The sequence below is a fragment of the Falco biarmicus genome, chromosome 3 (genome assembly GCF_023638135.1).
Source record: "Falco biarmicus isolate bFalBia1 chromosome 3, bFalBia1.pri, whole genome shotgun sequence".
NCBI classification, from domain to species: domain Eukaryota; kingdom Metazoa; phylum Chordata; class Aves; order Falconiformes; family Falconidae; genus Falco; species Falco biarmicus.
The window spans coordinates 32,407,070-32,425,035 of record NC_079290.1 but is presented as its reverse complement, the minus strand read 5'-3'; the positions used below and the strand labels follow the sequence as shown (position 1 = coordinate 32,425,035).

General features: G+C 39.6%; 1 protein-coding gene across 9 annotated transcripts in view; it reads right to left on the bottom strand.

Moving 5' to 3' along the window:
• RUNX1T1 (RUNX1 partner transcriptional co-repressor 1) overlaps positions 1-17,966 on the bottom strand; it is a 116,174-nt gene that overhangs the window by 22,663 nt on the left and 75,545 nt on the right. For all 9 annotated transcript variants that reach the window (XR_008820769.1, XM_056331947.1, XM_056331950.1 and 6 more), the window contains 4 exons: positions 15,825-16,006; positions 7,870-8,120; positions 6,524-6,609; positions 5,705-5,906 (listed from right to left, as the gene is read on the bottom strand). Coding sequence is in view for 8 of the 9 variants with exons in the window: in XM_056331947.1 (XP_056187922.1) it covers positions 5,705-5,906; positions 6,524-6,609; positions 7,870-8,120; positions 15,825-16,006 (721 nt within the window). In the remaining variant the exon portion in view is untranslated. The remainder of the gene's footprint in view (positions 1-5,704; positions 5,907-6,523; positions 6,610-7,869; positions 8,121-15,824; positions 16,007-17,966) is intronic.

Sequence of the window (17,966 nt, the reverse complement as noted above, 5' to 3'; positions counted from 1 at the left end):
CACAAAAAATTGGTCTTGGTTTCAGCCCTTATTCACAAAAGAAAATCCTGTTGTCACAATATGGTGCTGGTTTCTACATGGGCCCTGGTGTATCTATTTCAAGAACGCATTCAACCGTAATAACAATCGACAGTTAATTGAGCAACCAGGTTTCTGGAGTTTAATGAGTAGGAGTATCTTGTAGACTGCTGATTTCTGGTGGTTTTAAGATAAAGAGAATAGGTGCTGAAAGTACTGAAAGAGAGAGGGACATGAAGACTTGTAAAAGCAGAAATACAAATGGGTCTGGGAAGTGAAACTGAGACAAAAAGCTAGGACCAAATAAAGGATATGAACTCTCATATGATAATAACGACCAAACGCAAGAAAACAGACTAGAAAGATCTAAAAGGAAAAGACGTGTTCAAAGCTGTCAAAAAGCTTAATCCATGTTTGAAAGAAGGAACAGAAGATGGGTTGACAATACAAAAGGATGTCGACGGGTTTATCACTGGACCATGATACCCAAGCCTGTAATAACAAAATATTAAGAAATGGAGATGAACAGCTAATCTTTGAGGATCTTTTAGAATTTACTGTATTTATGAAAATACTGACAGTGACAGCAATACCCTATATGCCATAGTGAGCATTAGGGATCAAAAATAATAAAAGCTGCATATAACCAGCCCTGAACTAAAGATTACTTCATATATGAAATATATATTCATTTATACGTATTTATATGCTTTTCATATTTGATATGCAAGCTTTGCTTCATTCTACCCTATAAGAAATGCAACACCATCGGTGGGACACAGACAAACAAAAAACTTCTCAGAGCAACAAATATGATTGCCTTGTTTGTGAAAGTCAAGCTCAGAAGTGTGCCACTCCTATTAATGAATTACATAGATACAAATCTGAAGAAGTGTAATACTGAATGAGACTACCTTGGTAATATTGTTGGGGGAGCATGAGTTTCAAGTATTTTTACCTACATCTTTACTGTTTTTTTTCTCTCTGATACATTTTCGTGGCTATTACAACACTCCCTGAACATGTGAAATTGTGTTAAAAATGTAGTTGTGTTCTCATTTAAAAGGAATAAGAAAAGGAAAACCACAAAGGTACTGTATTACTGAATCATCCTCAGCCAAGATAAAGCCAGAACCAAATACTGAGAATACAAACACAGTGTTTCTGCAGCTGTAGCCCTATCCAACAGCATGCCATTCAGTATGCCACAATCCAGCCCAAACCTCCCGTGTGCAGCCAGTGGATTAAGAGCAATACTTAATATCATCAGTGGCCACTAATACAGAGACTTCACAATCTAGAATTACAAGTTATAAATGTTACTGTGGTATTCACAGCATTCCCGTTAACTCATGTGGAGAATACCATGCATATCACAGCGATGCTGATTATCTGCAAATGGCAAAGGAAAGATTTTATAATCACATGAATAGACAGACATGTATTGGCAAGATATGTCCTGGCTAACACTGGAAGTATGAGGGTGAACAACCTTAGATAAAATATAAACTAGTTCTGAAAGCGCTAACATTTTAAAATGTATTAAGAAATGGCTAACCTATGTGTTTTTTACAAATTCATACACTTCTGAGAATCCTAGCTTTCTGGGGCAAATCCTGCAGGCACTGGTACTGTTCAGTTGGAGGTTTTAAACTCTATTTTGTAAGATTTCCATTCAGATAAATTCAACAGACACAAAATATCAGCATTACTGCAGACCTTCTGATGTGTGCCTACACCACTTATCTAGAGCCACAGCTGCACTCAGTAAGGTTATAGATCTTGTTTATAACCCACGATGCTGAAGAACCCTCATATTTAATTTATCCAACTGTGTGTATTTCAGTATACGATGTCTGATATGTGTAATTATTCACTATTAGGATGAAAGTTGCAGTCCTGCTGCAGTATGTAGTACTGAAATTCTTCAGCAGAAATGGAGGAGTTGGATGATGTATTATTCACTTCATAGACCATCACAGTTCATCAAGTGAATATATATGAAGTCTGAGTAATTTTTAGACTTTCATAAACATGTATTATTCAGACTGAAAAGAACGGACCCATCTTACCTTCAACACACTCTCGGAGAATAATGAGAGCTTGTAGCCTGTTGTAGCTGGCTAATGTGTGTATTGGATTACACTGCATTAAAATGAATGATCAAGTATTTAATTTGATTTCTTAATTAAAATTATCAACAAAAATATCTGTCAGATATTGCAAACTGTCAGGATCAACATGATTTTACAGGGATGGCAAATTAAAAGAAGCACAAAAATCTCTGTAGGAAAAAAGGTCTACTGGTTCAGAATGATGACCAGAAATTTCTTCAATTTCTTTTGGACTCTATCTATGCTAAATTTCATTTCAGAGTATTTCAGCAACACCTGTCTATGAAGACTGTGGCATAATGTTTATAGTAAGAACTTATCACTTCAGTGATGATATTTTAATTGTAAAGAAAAAGAAACAAAGGCACAGACAATGTAGCCATATGGCTTCCTTTTTCTTCCTTGTGCTAGTGGAGATGACAAGATGGATTTTAAAGGGTGGATTACCTCGTTTAAAAAAAAAAAAAAGTACAAAGGGGAATCACTGACATTTAGAATCCCTGCAGCAAAAAACAATATTTACATGTTGTGGCACTTTAATTAAAATATTGGTGAAATTTTCCAACCCCTTCCTCCTCACTTCAAAACTAAAATAAAATGCCCTGAACAGAACAAAGTCTCAAGGCTCACAGACACTGCTTCAGTTTTATTATACCTCTGAATATTAGGTGCTTTCGTTTTTTAACCAGATTACTACCAAATTTGAGGAAATGTAAGGATTATCTTCCCACAGACTCTGAAGTAACTATTTTCTGCCTTACACACCTGACATAAAACTACGTCTTGCCAATATTTAAAATTGACGTGAATGCGACATCACTGAAATGATCCAAGTTTCATGTCCATGAGTCTTGGAAGTAGTTTTTAAAGCCAAATAATCAAAATGGACATGTAAATGGTAAAATGGACTCACTCTAATCTAAGCAGTTCAGTTGTACCCGTAGTACGGCAGAGCTGACTGGTATGCCCCATGCCAAAGGCTGTATAATATGCCTGTTTAAGCACAGACTTTGCTGTTTCCAAGAATTCATCTTGACAAATACACAAACAAAATGATAATCATAGAATCATAGAATGGTTTGGGTTGGAAGGGGCCTTAAAGATCATCTAGTCACAACCCCCTGCCATGGGCAGGGACACCTTCCACCAGACCAGGCTGCTCAAAGCCCCATCCAGCCTGGCCTGGAGCCCTTCCAGGGATGGGGCATCCACAGCTGCTCTGGGAAACCTGTTCCAGGGGCTCACCACCGTTATAGTGAAAAATTTCTTCCTGATATCTAATCTAAATCTACCCTCTTTCAGTTCAAAGCCATTATCTCTTGTCCTATCACTACGAGCCCTCATAAAATGTCCCTCTCCAGCTTTCCCGTAGGCCCCCTTTAGGTACTGGAAGGCCGCTATAAGGTCTCCCCGGAGCCTCCTCAGGGCTGAACAACCCCAGCTCTCCCAGCCTGTTCTCACAGGAGAGAGGCTCCAGCCTTTTGATTACCTTCGTGGCCCTCCTCTGGACTTACTCCAGTAAGTCCATGTCCTTCTTATGTGAGGGACCCCAGAGCTGAACATAGTACTCCAGGTGGGGTCTCACGAGAGCAGAGGGGGAGAATCACCTCCCTCAACCTGCTGGTAATGTTTCTTTTGATGCAGCCCAGGATATGGTTGGCTTTCTGGGCTGCAAGCCAAGACACTGCCAGGTCATGTTGAGCTTCTCATCCACCAACACCCCCAAGTCCTTCTCCTCAGGGCTGCTCTCAATCCATTTTCAACCCAGCCTGTATTTGTGCTTGGGAGTGCCCAGGACCTTGCACTTGGCTTTGTTGAACATTGTGAGGCATGCACAGGCCCATCTCTCAAGATCAAGATCGTGAAGATCAAACAAATATGTAATACAGGGATCTAATTGTATGTTTCAACTTATTTTATCTTTTGTTTATGTTGTGGTTATGACTATTTTTCTTGGATTGTACTACTATCTATACAGTTTTGATTAATGTCTCGAGCTCCAGTTTCTTTGGGGAAATTATAAAACCTCAGTTTCCTTTCTTTTTTTTTTTTACTTATTAACTAAACTTACAAGCACCATGGCCTGGCTCATTTTGCATCATAGCTTTACTAGAGAAGGGTGCCACTGCTTTTGATCTAGGGGCTTCCTCACAAATGTTCTTTCCTAAGCTGCAAATGTGACTGACCTTTCAGATGCTGCGTTTATGAGTCTTTCTTGACGTTACATTTAACACTACAAGCCGTTACCTCAATTCTTTTTTTTCTGAGAAGGGCTCCTCTAGGGACTAGACTTCTTACTGAAGTTGGGAACAGCATTTCCATAACCCCTCCTTTTACTGACTGAAGCTAATTTATAGAGCTATTGGCTCAAATCATTTGACACACATACAAAAAAAAGTTTGTTTGTTATCAAGATGCAATAAATGTTATAGTAGTAACTCTAGAAATTTACCAAAAGGAAGACAGAGAAAGCATTAGCTTTGATTTTCTATTTGCAAATAAATGTTTTAGATTTTAATAAGTTACTCTTAAGGGCAAAAGGAAAATACAGCTTTAAATAAAATATAGTTCCAAAATAACACACATGCGCAGTTCTACTAATGACCAGATTACAAGGATTTTGAGTAGATGGCATTCAATATAGACAATTTACTTTTTAAAAGATAAATATTAGACAAGCAATCATAGTCTGCCGTTCTCTCCAAAAGAGCAGAGAACAATAAAAGGCATCACCAAGATGTGTTTCTTTACCACAACTGCCATAAAAGTGAGGGGATGGGGCAGAAGCAGGCCAACATTTTAGTAATTACAGAAAGCCCACAAAATACAAGCTTGTTTTTATAAAGCAGTCAAGGTAGCTGTGTGAGGTATCACGTGAGCGTGACTGTGAAGGTCTGCAGGAGGCTAAAGTCCAACTGTTTGGTCTGCTCCTTGTAAGTGGGTTTTGCAGCTCGAGCCAAGCTCTGAGCGGTGAGCAGTGCCTGAACTAGCTCAGACACACCTGTGCGAGCCGCAGCAGTAGACACAGACCTAGAAGAATCATGTGTGCATGGCTGTGGGCATCCCAGATGTTGTTTCTTTCTTATATGGAAAGCAAGCACAGCTAAGAAGTGCCTATATCTTTATATCTCACTTCATTTCCTCAGAAAGACAAATTCCAAGTTGTCATTTGATTCAAGAAGGTGAAAGCCCTTGGTTTTGCACTGATAATCCAGAAGCACCTACAGATTTCTTTAATCATGCAGGCAAGGGAGGGAGACAGAAGGGACGGAGAGTCAGTGCACATCTCACTGCTCTGCCATGCCTACATAACAGTCTGTCCTCCCACCCCACCACCCTCAGACACTGCTGGATGGAAAGCCAATTACCAAGCATCACCCAAAACCCCAAGCCATTCCACATGTAAACATGATTATTAAGGCATAACTGTTCTCATTAATTCAGTAGCCAGCAGAGAGGAATATTTCATTGCTATCACAGAAGAAGAATCAAAATGACAAATACAAAATTCATCTAGCACATAGCTGAGCTGAAGAGGATCAGTAAATAATTTTTAAATGAGAATACTGTACCTAATGTAACTGGATCCGGATTCACTGGGCTCTGCTGTCTGGAATGACTACTGCTGCTGTTACCACCTTTTTTTAAATCTTCTGCATCACTGTACCGCCGTATCCAGTAATTAAGCTCCTCACGGTCTGCTTCTTGACATCGCCGTAGTACAGTGAGAGATCGCCTAGTTTTTTCCACCATGTCCATTATACAGTTTAACAGCTATGCATAGCGGTGGATGCAACAGGGAAACAAAAACCAACATTTTATTCATAACCTGACAGAAAAATAAAGAAAACATCAATGTGCTGAGTGCCTGGGTTTTAATAATGAAGGAGTCTCTTCCTGTTATTTCAAATACAGCTGAAAAATTATGGTCTTGTTTTAAGAATGACAATCCCTTCCTGTTTAACTGGTGATCCTAAATTGTACAGATATGGATTTCTGGAGGAAAAGGTGAAGACAAGGAGAACAAGACTGAAGAGACTTGTAGTTCCACCGCAAGTCTTCACATGGCAGTACAGAGGCCAAATCTGGTCCAGAACTGATACCTACAAATGTTGTAACAGCTAATAAATTCAAAGAATAAATCCAGTGTGCCCCAGATCCATGGTTTATAGAGTACAGTCTACTCCCCTTTTGGCAGCCCATAATAATGAGGATACTGCAGGAGGCACTTAACAGTAAGGCCTGGTATGAGTTACCTAGTGGGAACATCAAGCCCTCTTCAAAACTTGTCCTGGGACTTAGATTTCTTTTAAAAGAAAAAAAAAAATTAAATTCCTGTCTTAGAAGGGCTCCTTTCAGACAATGATACATAAGAGTACATTAGCCCTTACATGGTCAAGGTGTTTCCACTCTTCTGCCCATTCTCTGTCTGTTAGCCTGTGATCAATCATTTCTTCTTGACGTGTGCCATGCAACCCTGCCAAAAAGGAGCAAACCATATTTACAGTGTTGGGAGTTCTCTGGGGGGTGGGGTGGAGGGAAGAACCTATCAGACAAATATATCATACATTACCTGGTCTAGTACCACCACAAAAATAAATGAATGCCTAAAACCTTTGCTCTAAGTTCTCTTTACCACTTTTTCACACACAAGATGCTACTGGTTTACTCAATTTAGTGTCTTCAGTTTTGCAAGTTCTGTAGGTTGCAAGGTGACCTTTCAAAAATGGACATAACCCTTTCTGACTATATACAATTCTTTATAATTATATATATTTATATATATATATATAAAATAAAATATGTAATTTTTCATTTGTGCTACTTGAAGAAGTCAGCAAGACAATTATTTGGTAACTAAGTGTATTGAATACTAGCTGTACTTCAGAGAGTTGAAAAAATATTAGTCTAAACTCAATGTTATTTCACTAAATGCAGTAATTACTACCATGTCAACAGAGCATCATTAAGGGTTCATCCCTTCACAGATGTTTAAACAACATGTGGTTAAAATGTAGCACATATATCAGAGCAGCTGACAACATGATACAACCAAGCCAGTATTTATTATCCACACTCAAGAGGAACCGACACTTGTTCTTTGTTTAGCCTCCTCTATACAGATGCTGAATATTTGTAAATGTTTCTCTTTTATTGAAGATTTTTTTAAAACAAGGAAGAATAGTAAGTGCAGATGTGAAGAAAGCCAGGCAAATCCAAGAGCATCAGACATCCCATTAAACCAAAATGTGCTGCACGGGGTGTGGTTGGTGCTTCTGCTGTTCACATCCTCTGCAGACATCCCCATGCTGCACTGCACTCTTGAGATGTCACACACAAAGCACCTCTCCAAAGGCTAGTAACTTTCTCCTAGTCTAAGCTGAAGTCAAGCTACGCTGATGTTGTTATCATCACAAACGTGGTATTAGAAGAAAACCAAAAGACACTACTTATCCTTGCCTGAGAGACACCTGAGTGTCCATGTCATCTATGCAGCTGTGAAAGCACAGGTTCCTCCTCCTTCTGACTCTCTTGCTTTAGAGTGTAGCAAAGACACAATTCAATCAACTTTTACAAATATAAATCTGAAATAAGGCCATTAGAAGCAGCTAGATGGACAAACAACATCTAAATGGCAGGTGTATTGACTCAGCAAAAAAACCCAGTCCACGATACAGAATATAATTACAAGGAAGAGAAACCTAAAAAAACAATGCAGAAAATCAACATGCCTTACCCATAGGTCTGTTTCTGTCCCTGAGGTCCCTGTGATTGGGGTGTCTGTATGAGTCCCTGTAGTGGTGGGCAATGGCCATATCATCCAAACGATAATGTTGAGGTGGAGGTGGGGTGGGATGAGGCAGACCATTGGGCTGATAAGATAAGCCATTATTTGGACTGTACCGCTGGCCTGGGCTAATAGTGCAGGGCCGCTTGCTTGGATGCTCTGAGTGCAAAGGCTCTCTGTCAAAGCCATTTTCTTTGGTTCTGAAAAACAAAGCAAAGGAACTTTAATTTACGTAGTGAGCAGAGTTGCTCAGGAACATGCATCCCCCACCTACTTGTGCAGCTTGAGGAACTAAAGCTTGTTCTTTCACTTTGCTCAAAGTGTGTGGTGTTGGTAGAACATTTCACAACACTGCTTATTCAAAATATACAAAGGACACGTTCACCTTGTCTAACTATCCCTGTAACTTGAGAAACACTAGCAGGGTGAGCCTTCCGATGGAGCAGCTTATGGAGCAGCTTAAAGAGTTGAGGCTGGAGAGCGAGCAGCCTTTGCTGAAATCACCAGCTGGTAGGATGGATACACATGTAATTGCACAGCTGAAACAATCAATGGATGCATAAAGCTAGAGGCTGAGAAATTCCTATTGTTCAGTAGCGCTATAGCACAGCATGATTAGGGGAAGTCTGCAGTTAAAGAAATTGTTTTTTTTTTCAAGAGGACAGCATACAGTCTTAAGGTAGTGCATGTCAGTGTGCTGAAGCTCAGCTATATGTAATGCCAGGATGAGCTCCCACCAAGATCAGTGTCACACTGAGACTCTGGGCAAGAACGACTCTAGATGATGAGAAATGCTTCCTTCAGAGATTTTTGTACCATCTGGGCTATTCCAGTCAAAGGTGCTGTGACTGTCATTAATTTTGCAGGAAGATGTGGTTAGATTCAAGTCCTCAATAACGTTCAGGATTTCCCGCTCCATTACCCTTAAACAGGGGTTTTATGCTCAGGCAACTTTGAAGAGTTGTCAGGGAGAAGGGCAGTTTCTTATGTTACAGACACTTCTTAATCCAATTCAGAATCAGCTATTTCCGAAGAAGTCTCTACTGTGCACCTCTGTCTGAGAACCTGGAACTCACGCTGAACTAATTTTCCATTAAAATAAAAAAACAAAGGCTGGAATTACTGCAATGGGTTCACAACAGAAAAGCTCCGTTTCACTGAAGTATGAGGTGGGTTTTTTTACCACTGGAACAAACAAAACCTATAAAGTACTAGCTTTGAACAGAAAGCTTATTAGATATAAATACCACAAAGTGTTGAGGTTGCGTCCCTCCCTCCAAAAACCTTTATTAAACAGCTGATATATTCGAGCCTTTTTTAAGAACTTTCTCCTCTGTGATTTACACATGGAATAATCTTCCTAGTAATAACACGATTTTTTGTCACTTTGACAGAGAAGGTAAATTTGATCTAATTTTCTTGTTTGCCTGCTGTTAAAACGAACTGCCCTTCAGCACACCCTCCCCCACAAACCAGCCAACCAACCTCAAGGGACTGCCTGTGGAAAAAGTCAATGTATTAACTGTTGCCCCTCAATAGGTTCTCCTTTAATGTCAATGAGAGGAAGGATGAAGCCAAATCTTTGCCAATATCCACTGGGATAGAGGATCAAAGTAAGATCTGGCAACTACCAGCAGGTAATTAAAAGATGGGTTGCACTGTTTTCAGAAGAGGTAAAGAGATTTTCCAGGGACCTCACCACAATTGCTAATGCCAGAGAAGCTGCAGGTATATATATTTTATTATACCTTAACTTGGCAAAGAGGGGAGACTCACCAATACAGCAGGGCAGCTACTCTAATTTTGGGCAGACATGTAAGACATTGTTGAAGTGGATTATGTACCTTCTTCCAAAGCAAATGCAAAATGGCTGTGAGAACTTCTAATCAGAGGAACTGAAGGACCATCATATATTTTCTATCACTTTTGGCACAGTGGATCTGCTTGCAATAACTCCCAATGGGTAGTGATGGTTTTTTCACAGCTCTCCAAGATAAGTTTTGTATTTAGTTGTTGGTGTGTGTTTTCTTTGCACGTATCTGCTCATGCTCAATGTCCATGTCTTTCAGTTGTAAAAATACTATGAAAACAAAAACTGGACTTTCCTGCATGCACAAGCCAAGCTACACATTTGCCAAATTCTTTAGTGTTACGGTTAGAATGACCTCTACCTAAGATGGGGAGGGCGCAAAATCAGAAACTATAAATAATTTAACAACTTCATTGACTTTCTCATCACTCTGTAGGAAAAGCAAATTAGGAAACTGTGACAAGTAGGAATTTAGTTTTCCTTCTCTGCACTATAATTAGATGCTAAAATCATATATTTCCATACAAATGTACATATTTGCACCTTACTGTACAGGTACTTCTGTGGTTTCTTAGGAATGCTTTGTACTTAAATTACCTTAACTAGAATGCACTGCATTAGCTTGAACAACACACCAGCATATCCATTTTCTCCTAGAACCCTGAGTTCAACTAACACAGAAATTAACATTACTACTGAAAACATATTTACTGAAATTAAATCCCTATTTTTGTTGTTACATTGGGTAACAGCTGTCAGGTGTTTTCTGGATACTAATACCTTAATTCTACAATTTGTTGTTGTGTTTTTTGCACTGACCAAATAAACAACTTAGCAGAATACCAGAATAAGACTGCATAAACTCATTTTGTGGTTTTGACCATTTAAAGTACATTAAAAGGTAACAACTTCCAAAGCCTCACCAGAACAGGAATCACTGGCAAATTTACTATATCTGAATATAGTGATTAAAAAAAAAGTGCTGCAGAGTTCCATAATTCACATGTCCTGAACTCAAGCTACTATTCTGCTTCTGATCTCGGTCCTACTCATTCTTCCAGGTCTCACCCTCCTTGGGACAGCAGCATGTCCCCCGGTGCCTGAGGAAGGAAGCACTCCTGTTTCACAGTGACTGCCAGACCCATGTGAATACTAGTTCCAAATCCCAAACCACCACAGTTTTCATCTGATTTTTACCCGATCCACCTGATTTTGCAAATTTTCATTTCAGTTTTATGTTATTGCAATTTATGGATAATTTCCTGGTAGGAAATCTGACCATGCAAAACTACCTTGGCTGGAAAATTTTCACCTTATCAAGACTATTACAACAATTTCAAAGAACACTGAAGTCAGCTTGCAAGAAGCAGGCAATGCTGGTCATCTGCTGTTTGTCAAGATGCTTTGATTTAAATTGGACTTCCACCAATAAAGTCTTGATGACCAAACAAGCGATAATGCATTGCTGGAATAGAATACTTCTTTACGATACTGTGTAACAGAAAAGATTTATATTGCCTTGCTAACAGTTCATATTAAGACAATAATTACACATGGCTTACAAGGAACATAGCTGTAAGAGGTCTGAGCAACCTGTATCTTATTAAGATGTGGAGGAGCTTATTCAAATAAGAAAATTTACCTAAAAGAATTATCAAAGCCTCTGTGCCCAGGTACCTTTAACATCAATTCCTTGTCAGGAGTGCTAAGGGTACAGCAAGCACAGCAGCACTTTCTAAAGTCACCAAACAATTATGGCCACTTTTGTTTTCTTCTCACTCAAAAATAGAGCTGTTCTAACAGATTTTGTGGCTCTCCTATATCCACTTTCCAGGCAGCTGTCATAAACGTGGAGTCACTATATGACAAGCTCATGTGCCATACAGCCCTTCCCAGCAAGCTCAAAGGATAACTAATTAGCAAAAAGTCTTTTGTGGTTAACGTATTTAAAATCATGTTATTTTTAACCAAGCATTCATTCACCAAAATAAAAACCCACATTGGTCCAAGTTCCTTTGCTTTACTACAGTAGAATGTAAACTCCAAAAGTTGTAAACAAAATATAGTGAACACTTTGTTCATGACATGTCATGAACAAATTACCAAAATGTGTTGTCTCCTCAGGTGTCAGTTTTTCTCTCTTGCAGTGACTGATGGTTCCCAGTGTTATTACAGAAACAGATTGATCTTTTTAATGAGCTAGTTTAATAGACTCCAAAATCTCACCGTGGCTGCTCATCCGTGTCAGACCATATGCACCAAGAAAACATTCAGTAAAACATGAAGCTCTGCTGTCAGATTGCTCCATAAAACCTCACATACAGTAGACTTGGATATGCAGATAAATAACCAGAATTGGAAAATGCATATGCAAAAAAGGTTCTGAAATTATAAGCAGAAAAAAAGTACTGTATATGGATTTTGTTTTAAAAAAAATCATGAGGTGGATGTGGTTATGTACAACACAGACGTTCCACTTCCTTTGCTAATCCCTCACTGTATTTTCCCTCTATTGGAATCAATGGTATGCAGTTATCCATGCTCAAAAGAAAAATGTAAATATGGAAAAATGTGTGTGTGTGTGTGGGCGTGCACATGTGTTTTTTCTAATATCTATGTGTATGTAACATATATACACACACACATATACATGAGATAGATACATCGATATATATATAGCATGCACGTTACATACAATGTCGATAGATACATACCCTATCCCTTGGGAAGTGAAAAAGATTCCACAATTTACTTTAGTGGGAGACGTATCTCCAATCAAAATTATTCCAAGTGCATTTAATTCCCCTGGAAAGATGTTGCCTTGTAGTAATTTTTTTCCATATTCTAGCAATAGTCACAGCAAACCCTCCTCTTAAAGGATGTCTCATATCTTCCACTGTATTTTTATTAACATATTTGAAAACTACTTAGATACCTAAACAAAAGGTTTCTCTGTTTCCAGATGTTTTCTCCTGCTCCTCTGTAAACAATTAAAATAATTAATAGTGCAATGAGTGTAAAGTCAGACAAGTATTTGGTTTCAATACTCACTCGGTCTAGGCATGCTCTGACTCTGAGGACAGTTTTTTGTGGTTGATTTACTCACATTACCCAAATTAAAAGGTATGTAAACTCCCATTCAGTAAATTTAAGAATCTTTCAAACAGGATTTTGTTCTTTTTATTAAATCTGTAGTACAAATGTTCTTGAGTGCATGAGAACTCCACTTAACTTGGTTCAGCCAAATCTACCATATCAGTTTATGTTTTTCTGTACAGTTTTAATCATAGTCAATGGAGAAGTAGGTGTGACTAACAGGCTGATACTGCAAAAAAACCCTTATTTTTTAAGCTCAAGGCACCATTCCAATAGGTGAGCTGGGCAGTCGTCTTTTTCCAGGCCTTTCATGACAGTGAAGAATCTCAGGGTCAAAAAAGAAAGGATGGGGGTTTTTTGGAAACATCACGGAACATAATTTCAAGCAGCGATTGACAGAAGCTGCCAGTTGATAGCTCAGAGAATGCGGGCCAGTGGGACACCCCACATTACAGTCCCTCCCTGGACCCTGGGAATTCGAACACAGCGTCTTACCCACAACACTGGAAGTTAAAACTGTCTGCCCTTCACCCCAAAAGCTGTATTACTACCTGGACAGGAACGGAAAGCTCCCCAAACTGGATGGAACCTAAGAGAGACTTCAGCTGTGAAAGCAAAGGTACTTGCTAGCAAACAGAGCCTTCTGAGTTTCAAAAGCATCTATCTGTTTTAACTAAAAAGAAACACTGCGAACAAAATTCATAAACCAGACTTGAATCTCTCTAGGCCTGGCCCTCAGTTTTAATTAAAAGATGAAGGCTGAATTTAAAGTCCAATATTATTCTGATCTGATGGTCCCCTTATGGGCTACTCCTATGTCCTTTTTGCTATAAGACTAATACAGGGTCTTTTCATTACTAATACCTGCACCACCCATCCCCTCTCATGCAACCAGGTGCAAAGGTACCATAGGTGAGACTGTACTTATTACAAAATAACTGAAATGCAACACTGTCAAACCGGGTCTCAAAGGGTAGGCGAATCATTTCAGAATGCTAAGGAAGAAAAATAAGGGAAATATTGTATTGTCCATTTCTCCTTTATGGTCTTATGCAAGAAGCAAGTAATACTGCTACTAACTGGAAAAAAAAACTAAGCTAGGAAGGCACATCCCTCTTTTCCTCAGTATTCTTTCTCAAGCATGACCTCACAAGGTTATGAGATAATTTAATGTGTGTCTATCCACTTCCAGGAAAAACACTGTGTCTGCTACTGACACTGGACTACAACATGCTGAACAAGATGCACTAGATTTTAAGAGGCCTTTTTAATAGATGTTTTAGCACACTACTCTGCAAAGACTGAGGATTTGCAGCAGAACTGCCCCAGGGAGCTAAATTTTGGCTTTGGAAATGTTATCTCTTTGCATGGAGTAAGACACTGCATGGAAAATGTCTGAAAATTAATCATCTTTCTTGCATGCAGTTAGCTTTTATGTTAACACTGAGGGCTGTTTCAGTTTGGTCTAGTTGTCATGGGAAAATGGTGAAAAGAAGGTACACAGAAAAGCGCTTCTCTGTCGGTATCTTTATTTTATTGCTGGTCCATTGTGATTTCCCTAAAACACAACCTAAAGCCAGCTAATTTCAAATACTTTCACATTTTCATCTATCTAATGGCTACGTTACATTAATTTTCACTTCTGGATATATGAAGCTTCTGAGTTTTACTATGAGCTTTCAGACTTCATTTTCTCTTTGTTTTTGTGCTGTCTTGGCCTGTCCCTACACAGAACTGTCACCTCTATAAACTTGCAAGCCTTCTTGACTTTGAAAATCTTCACCTTTTTCATCTAAAAGATAACTAGGACACTTGCTATGTTTTAGGTATGCAAGTAGTGGCATCTGGCAGAACAGCGTTATAAAAGTTTTCCACATTATAAAAACCATGGCAAACAAAACTAAGAAAAATCCAGTATTTGGGCCTCCCAAAGGTAAAACGTACATGCTAGCTGAATTTCTAACACTATCATGGGAAGACAGCTAAAAATAAATAGCCACAAGAATAATTTTCTTGTAGCACTAAACAAAGAACTTTATTCAAACAAGAAAACCTGTTCCATATCCCTAAAGCTACAGTACTGCACACACACACTTGTTCATCCTGTTTCTGCACAGACTCGTTCTCAGCTCAACAACAAAACAGATTTCAGTGAACATTTCTCCTGTTTGGAAGAAATATCTTTATGCATATTGGATAAATGGATATAGAAACATGGTACAGCAGGAGTCAAAGCCCTGACTGCAGTCTGGAGTTTGCCTTGTAGTTCCCAGTGTGAGTGCCTAGCCGCTTTCCCCTTTTCTTAGTCCAAAGCAAAGGACTTGCATGTGGAGCTGGACTGATCTGCTGCTCATCTCATACTACACAAACTAGTAGGGTACTGGCTAGCCAGTATGACTTCTACGTCGATATGACCACAGCGTCTCCTCAGGCGATTTTGCCACCTGCATCGGTCTGTGCATATACTATATTTACATACACAGAAATACATCTGTACATGTATATTTAGCTGTATATATGTACATATACATACACATGCATAAGCAGGACCCGTTGTGACAGGACAAGGGGTAATGGTTTTAAACTGAAAGAGGGTAGATTTAAGGAAGAAAATTTTTACAGTGAGGGTAGGGTGGTAAAACACTGGCACCCAGAGGGGTGGTAGATGCCCCATCCCTGGAAACATTTGAGGTCAGGTTAGATGGGGCTCTGAGCAACCTGATTGAGTTGAAGATGTCCCTGCTCATTGCAGGGAGGTTGGACTAGATACAGTTGTAAAGGTCCCCTCCAACCAATACCATTCTATGATTCCATACACACATCTACGAAGCAATCTGGCTGTTGCATAGCTGTAATGAAGGTAGGACCTGCAACCAGGAACACCCTGCAAGTTCCCCCCAGGCACCTGCGCACACGCTTCCCCTTTGCTACTGGACCTCAGCACATTCCATCCATGGGACATTTCTGAGCAGGGCGTGAAAGGCGCGGTGGTGCTCACCTGTCTGGAGTTCGCCTCTTCCCGTTTTCGTTCACATCGAGAAGCAGCTCTGAGGAGTCAACAGGTGAGGTGGTGCTGGCATCCAGAAGCAGCTGTTCGTGCTGGGCGAGGTACTGGGCTGGGTTCTGCTTGGCTAGCCTTGCACAGTGCAGCAGCTCCCGCTGCAGCAGGGGCAGATTGGCCTGCAAGAGCATTGCACATGTTAGGAGGGCAGTCTGCAGGCAGTTTCAACAGAGATAAAGCAGAAAAATCAGAAATCAAAAGAAAGCCTGCTCTGAGATGAACCTGTTGCAAGCATCCTCTGTTAGGTTTGCTGTGGTTAGCTGCCTGAGAGCAGGCAACCTCCTTACAGGGTCAGGTCATGGCTGTGGCGAGTATGCATGGAAGGATGGGACTTAACTGAAAATGGAAAAGAAAACTGCAAATGCTGTGAGAAAACCAGATCTGAGTTCCACATTCTTAAAGAGCATTGCTCTGGCTGACTTCATCCCCTTACTATGCAAAACCTGAGTTCCTATGGAGCAGCAGTTTTCAACAAGTGGCAAACCTTCTTCAACATTTTAATATTTCCAATATTTTAACATTTTCGGTATTTTCAATACGTTTCCCATTCAGATTGCAGTTAGTACTTATAAAATTGTTCGAAACCATAGGATCTGCAGCTGTGTAAGTTGCCTCAGTCACCATCCTTCAAGGGCCTTGGGGACAACAGGATTGCCCTCGGCTTTCCTATTACACTTGCAGTTACATATTAAGATAAAGATTACAACAAAATCTCATGTTCCAGAGCTTCAGTTAATCACCCAGAGGGCTATGGCCCTTCTCCTAGCTTGTAGTATTTTCAGCCTTCCTCTCAGGGCCCAATGGGACTGTGGTCATGGGCTGGAGAGTACCAGGACTCAGACACAGAGAACTGAAAATGTTCACTGATCCCTGGGTGGCACATTTTGTTTGTCTACTGGGGTCATACTTAGTCATACTTCTTGCCAGCTTTGGAACCAAGGTGGAACTGTATGTCCTTCCCCTCAGCGGAGATCGTTACACATCCTGGGAAACATTCCTTTCTCTGCAGCATATGTATGCATTGATACTAAGATAGTCCAGTCATTTCTTGCCTACTTATTTGTGCCATAAGGTAAAGTTCCCCGATTCCTCTTGTTCCATGCCTAGTGGACAATGACTTGATGCCTGGGGATTTTCGAGTACTGAATTAAATTTCATGACCTTTAGTAACTAGAGATAACTCGACAAAGAACTCCAACAGCCCCCTTTGCTTTTGAAACAACTCCCATGGAGGAAAAAAAAATAATTGAAAAATATTTCTGAAGCTAAAAATGTTCTGAAACTAATGTGCAGGAAACTAAACACAAAAAGCAGATGTTCTGGAATGTTTTGAACACAGGATCTTGGTAAATTACTTTGCTAGCATTACAACAATGGCAAATGCTCCAGCACCTGTTGCAGTACCATAAGAGTAAATCAATCCACTTTGCAACAGAATAGTGTCAGCACATATGAACTTGTCAATAGTGGGGAAAAACCCAGCAATTCTTATTCATCTTAGGATGGGAAGACAGCCACTTGTGAAAGATGAAATCTTTTCAGAAATCCACAGAATACAAATATTTTGGGAAAGTACCAATGAAATATCTTCTTTCGGTTATTAACTGTCACATTTTTGTCCAGGGCTACCATGTAACACAGAGAGAGAGATTGAATGCTTTTGTGAGCAGGGGTTTTCATTTGTTTTAATTTCACTGTTAGTCTTTAAAAGGTCACAGAGAATAAAAGTCAAGACACCCAGCTACCTAAACTGCCTCACACGACAGAAAACAATTGGAGAAGTTGACATATATTTACAAATAAATAGCTGGAGGAAATAATAGGATCAGACCTAGGATTTTAATAGTAGTGCATACTTCAAAGTGATCATATATACCATATATGATATAGTGCATATATCATCACATCTCAGCATGCCTGTGAGGTAGAAATGTGAAGTCCCCACCTTGCAGCTGAGTAATCAAGGAAAAAACCAACACATTCACATTCCTTATCCACTATCACAAACAAAATGGGCCTGTTTCATACATGGGCACTCCTGGCTCGTGGAGACAACCAAATTTTGAACTCTGAAGTTAA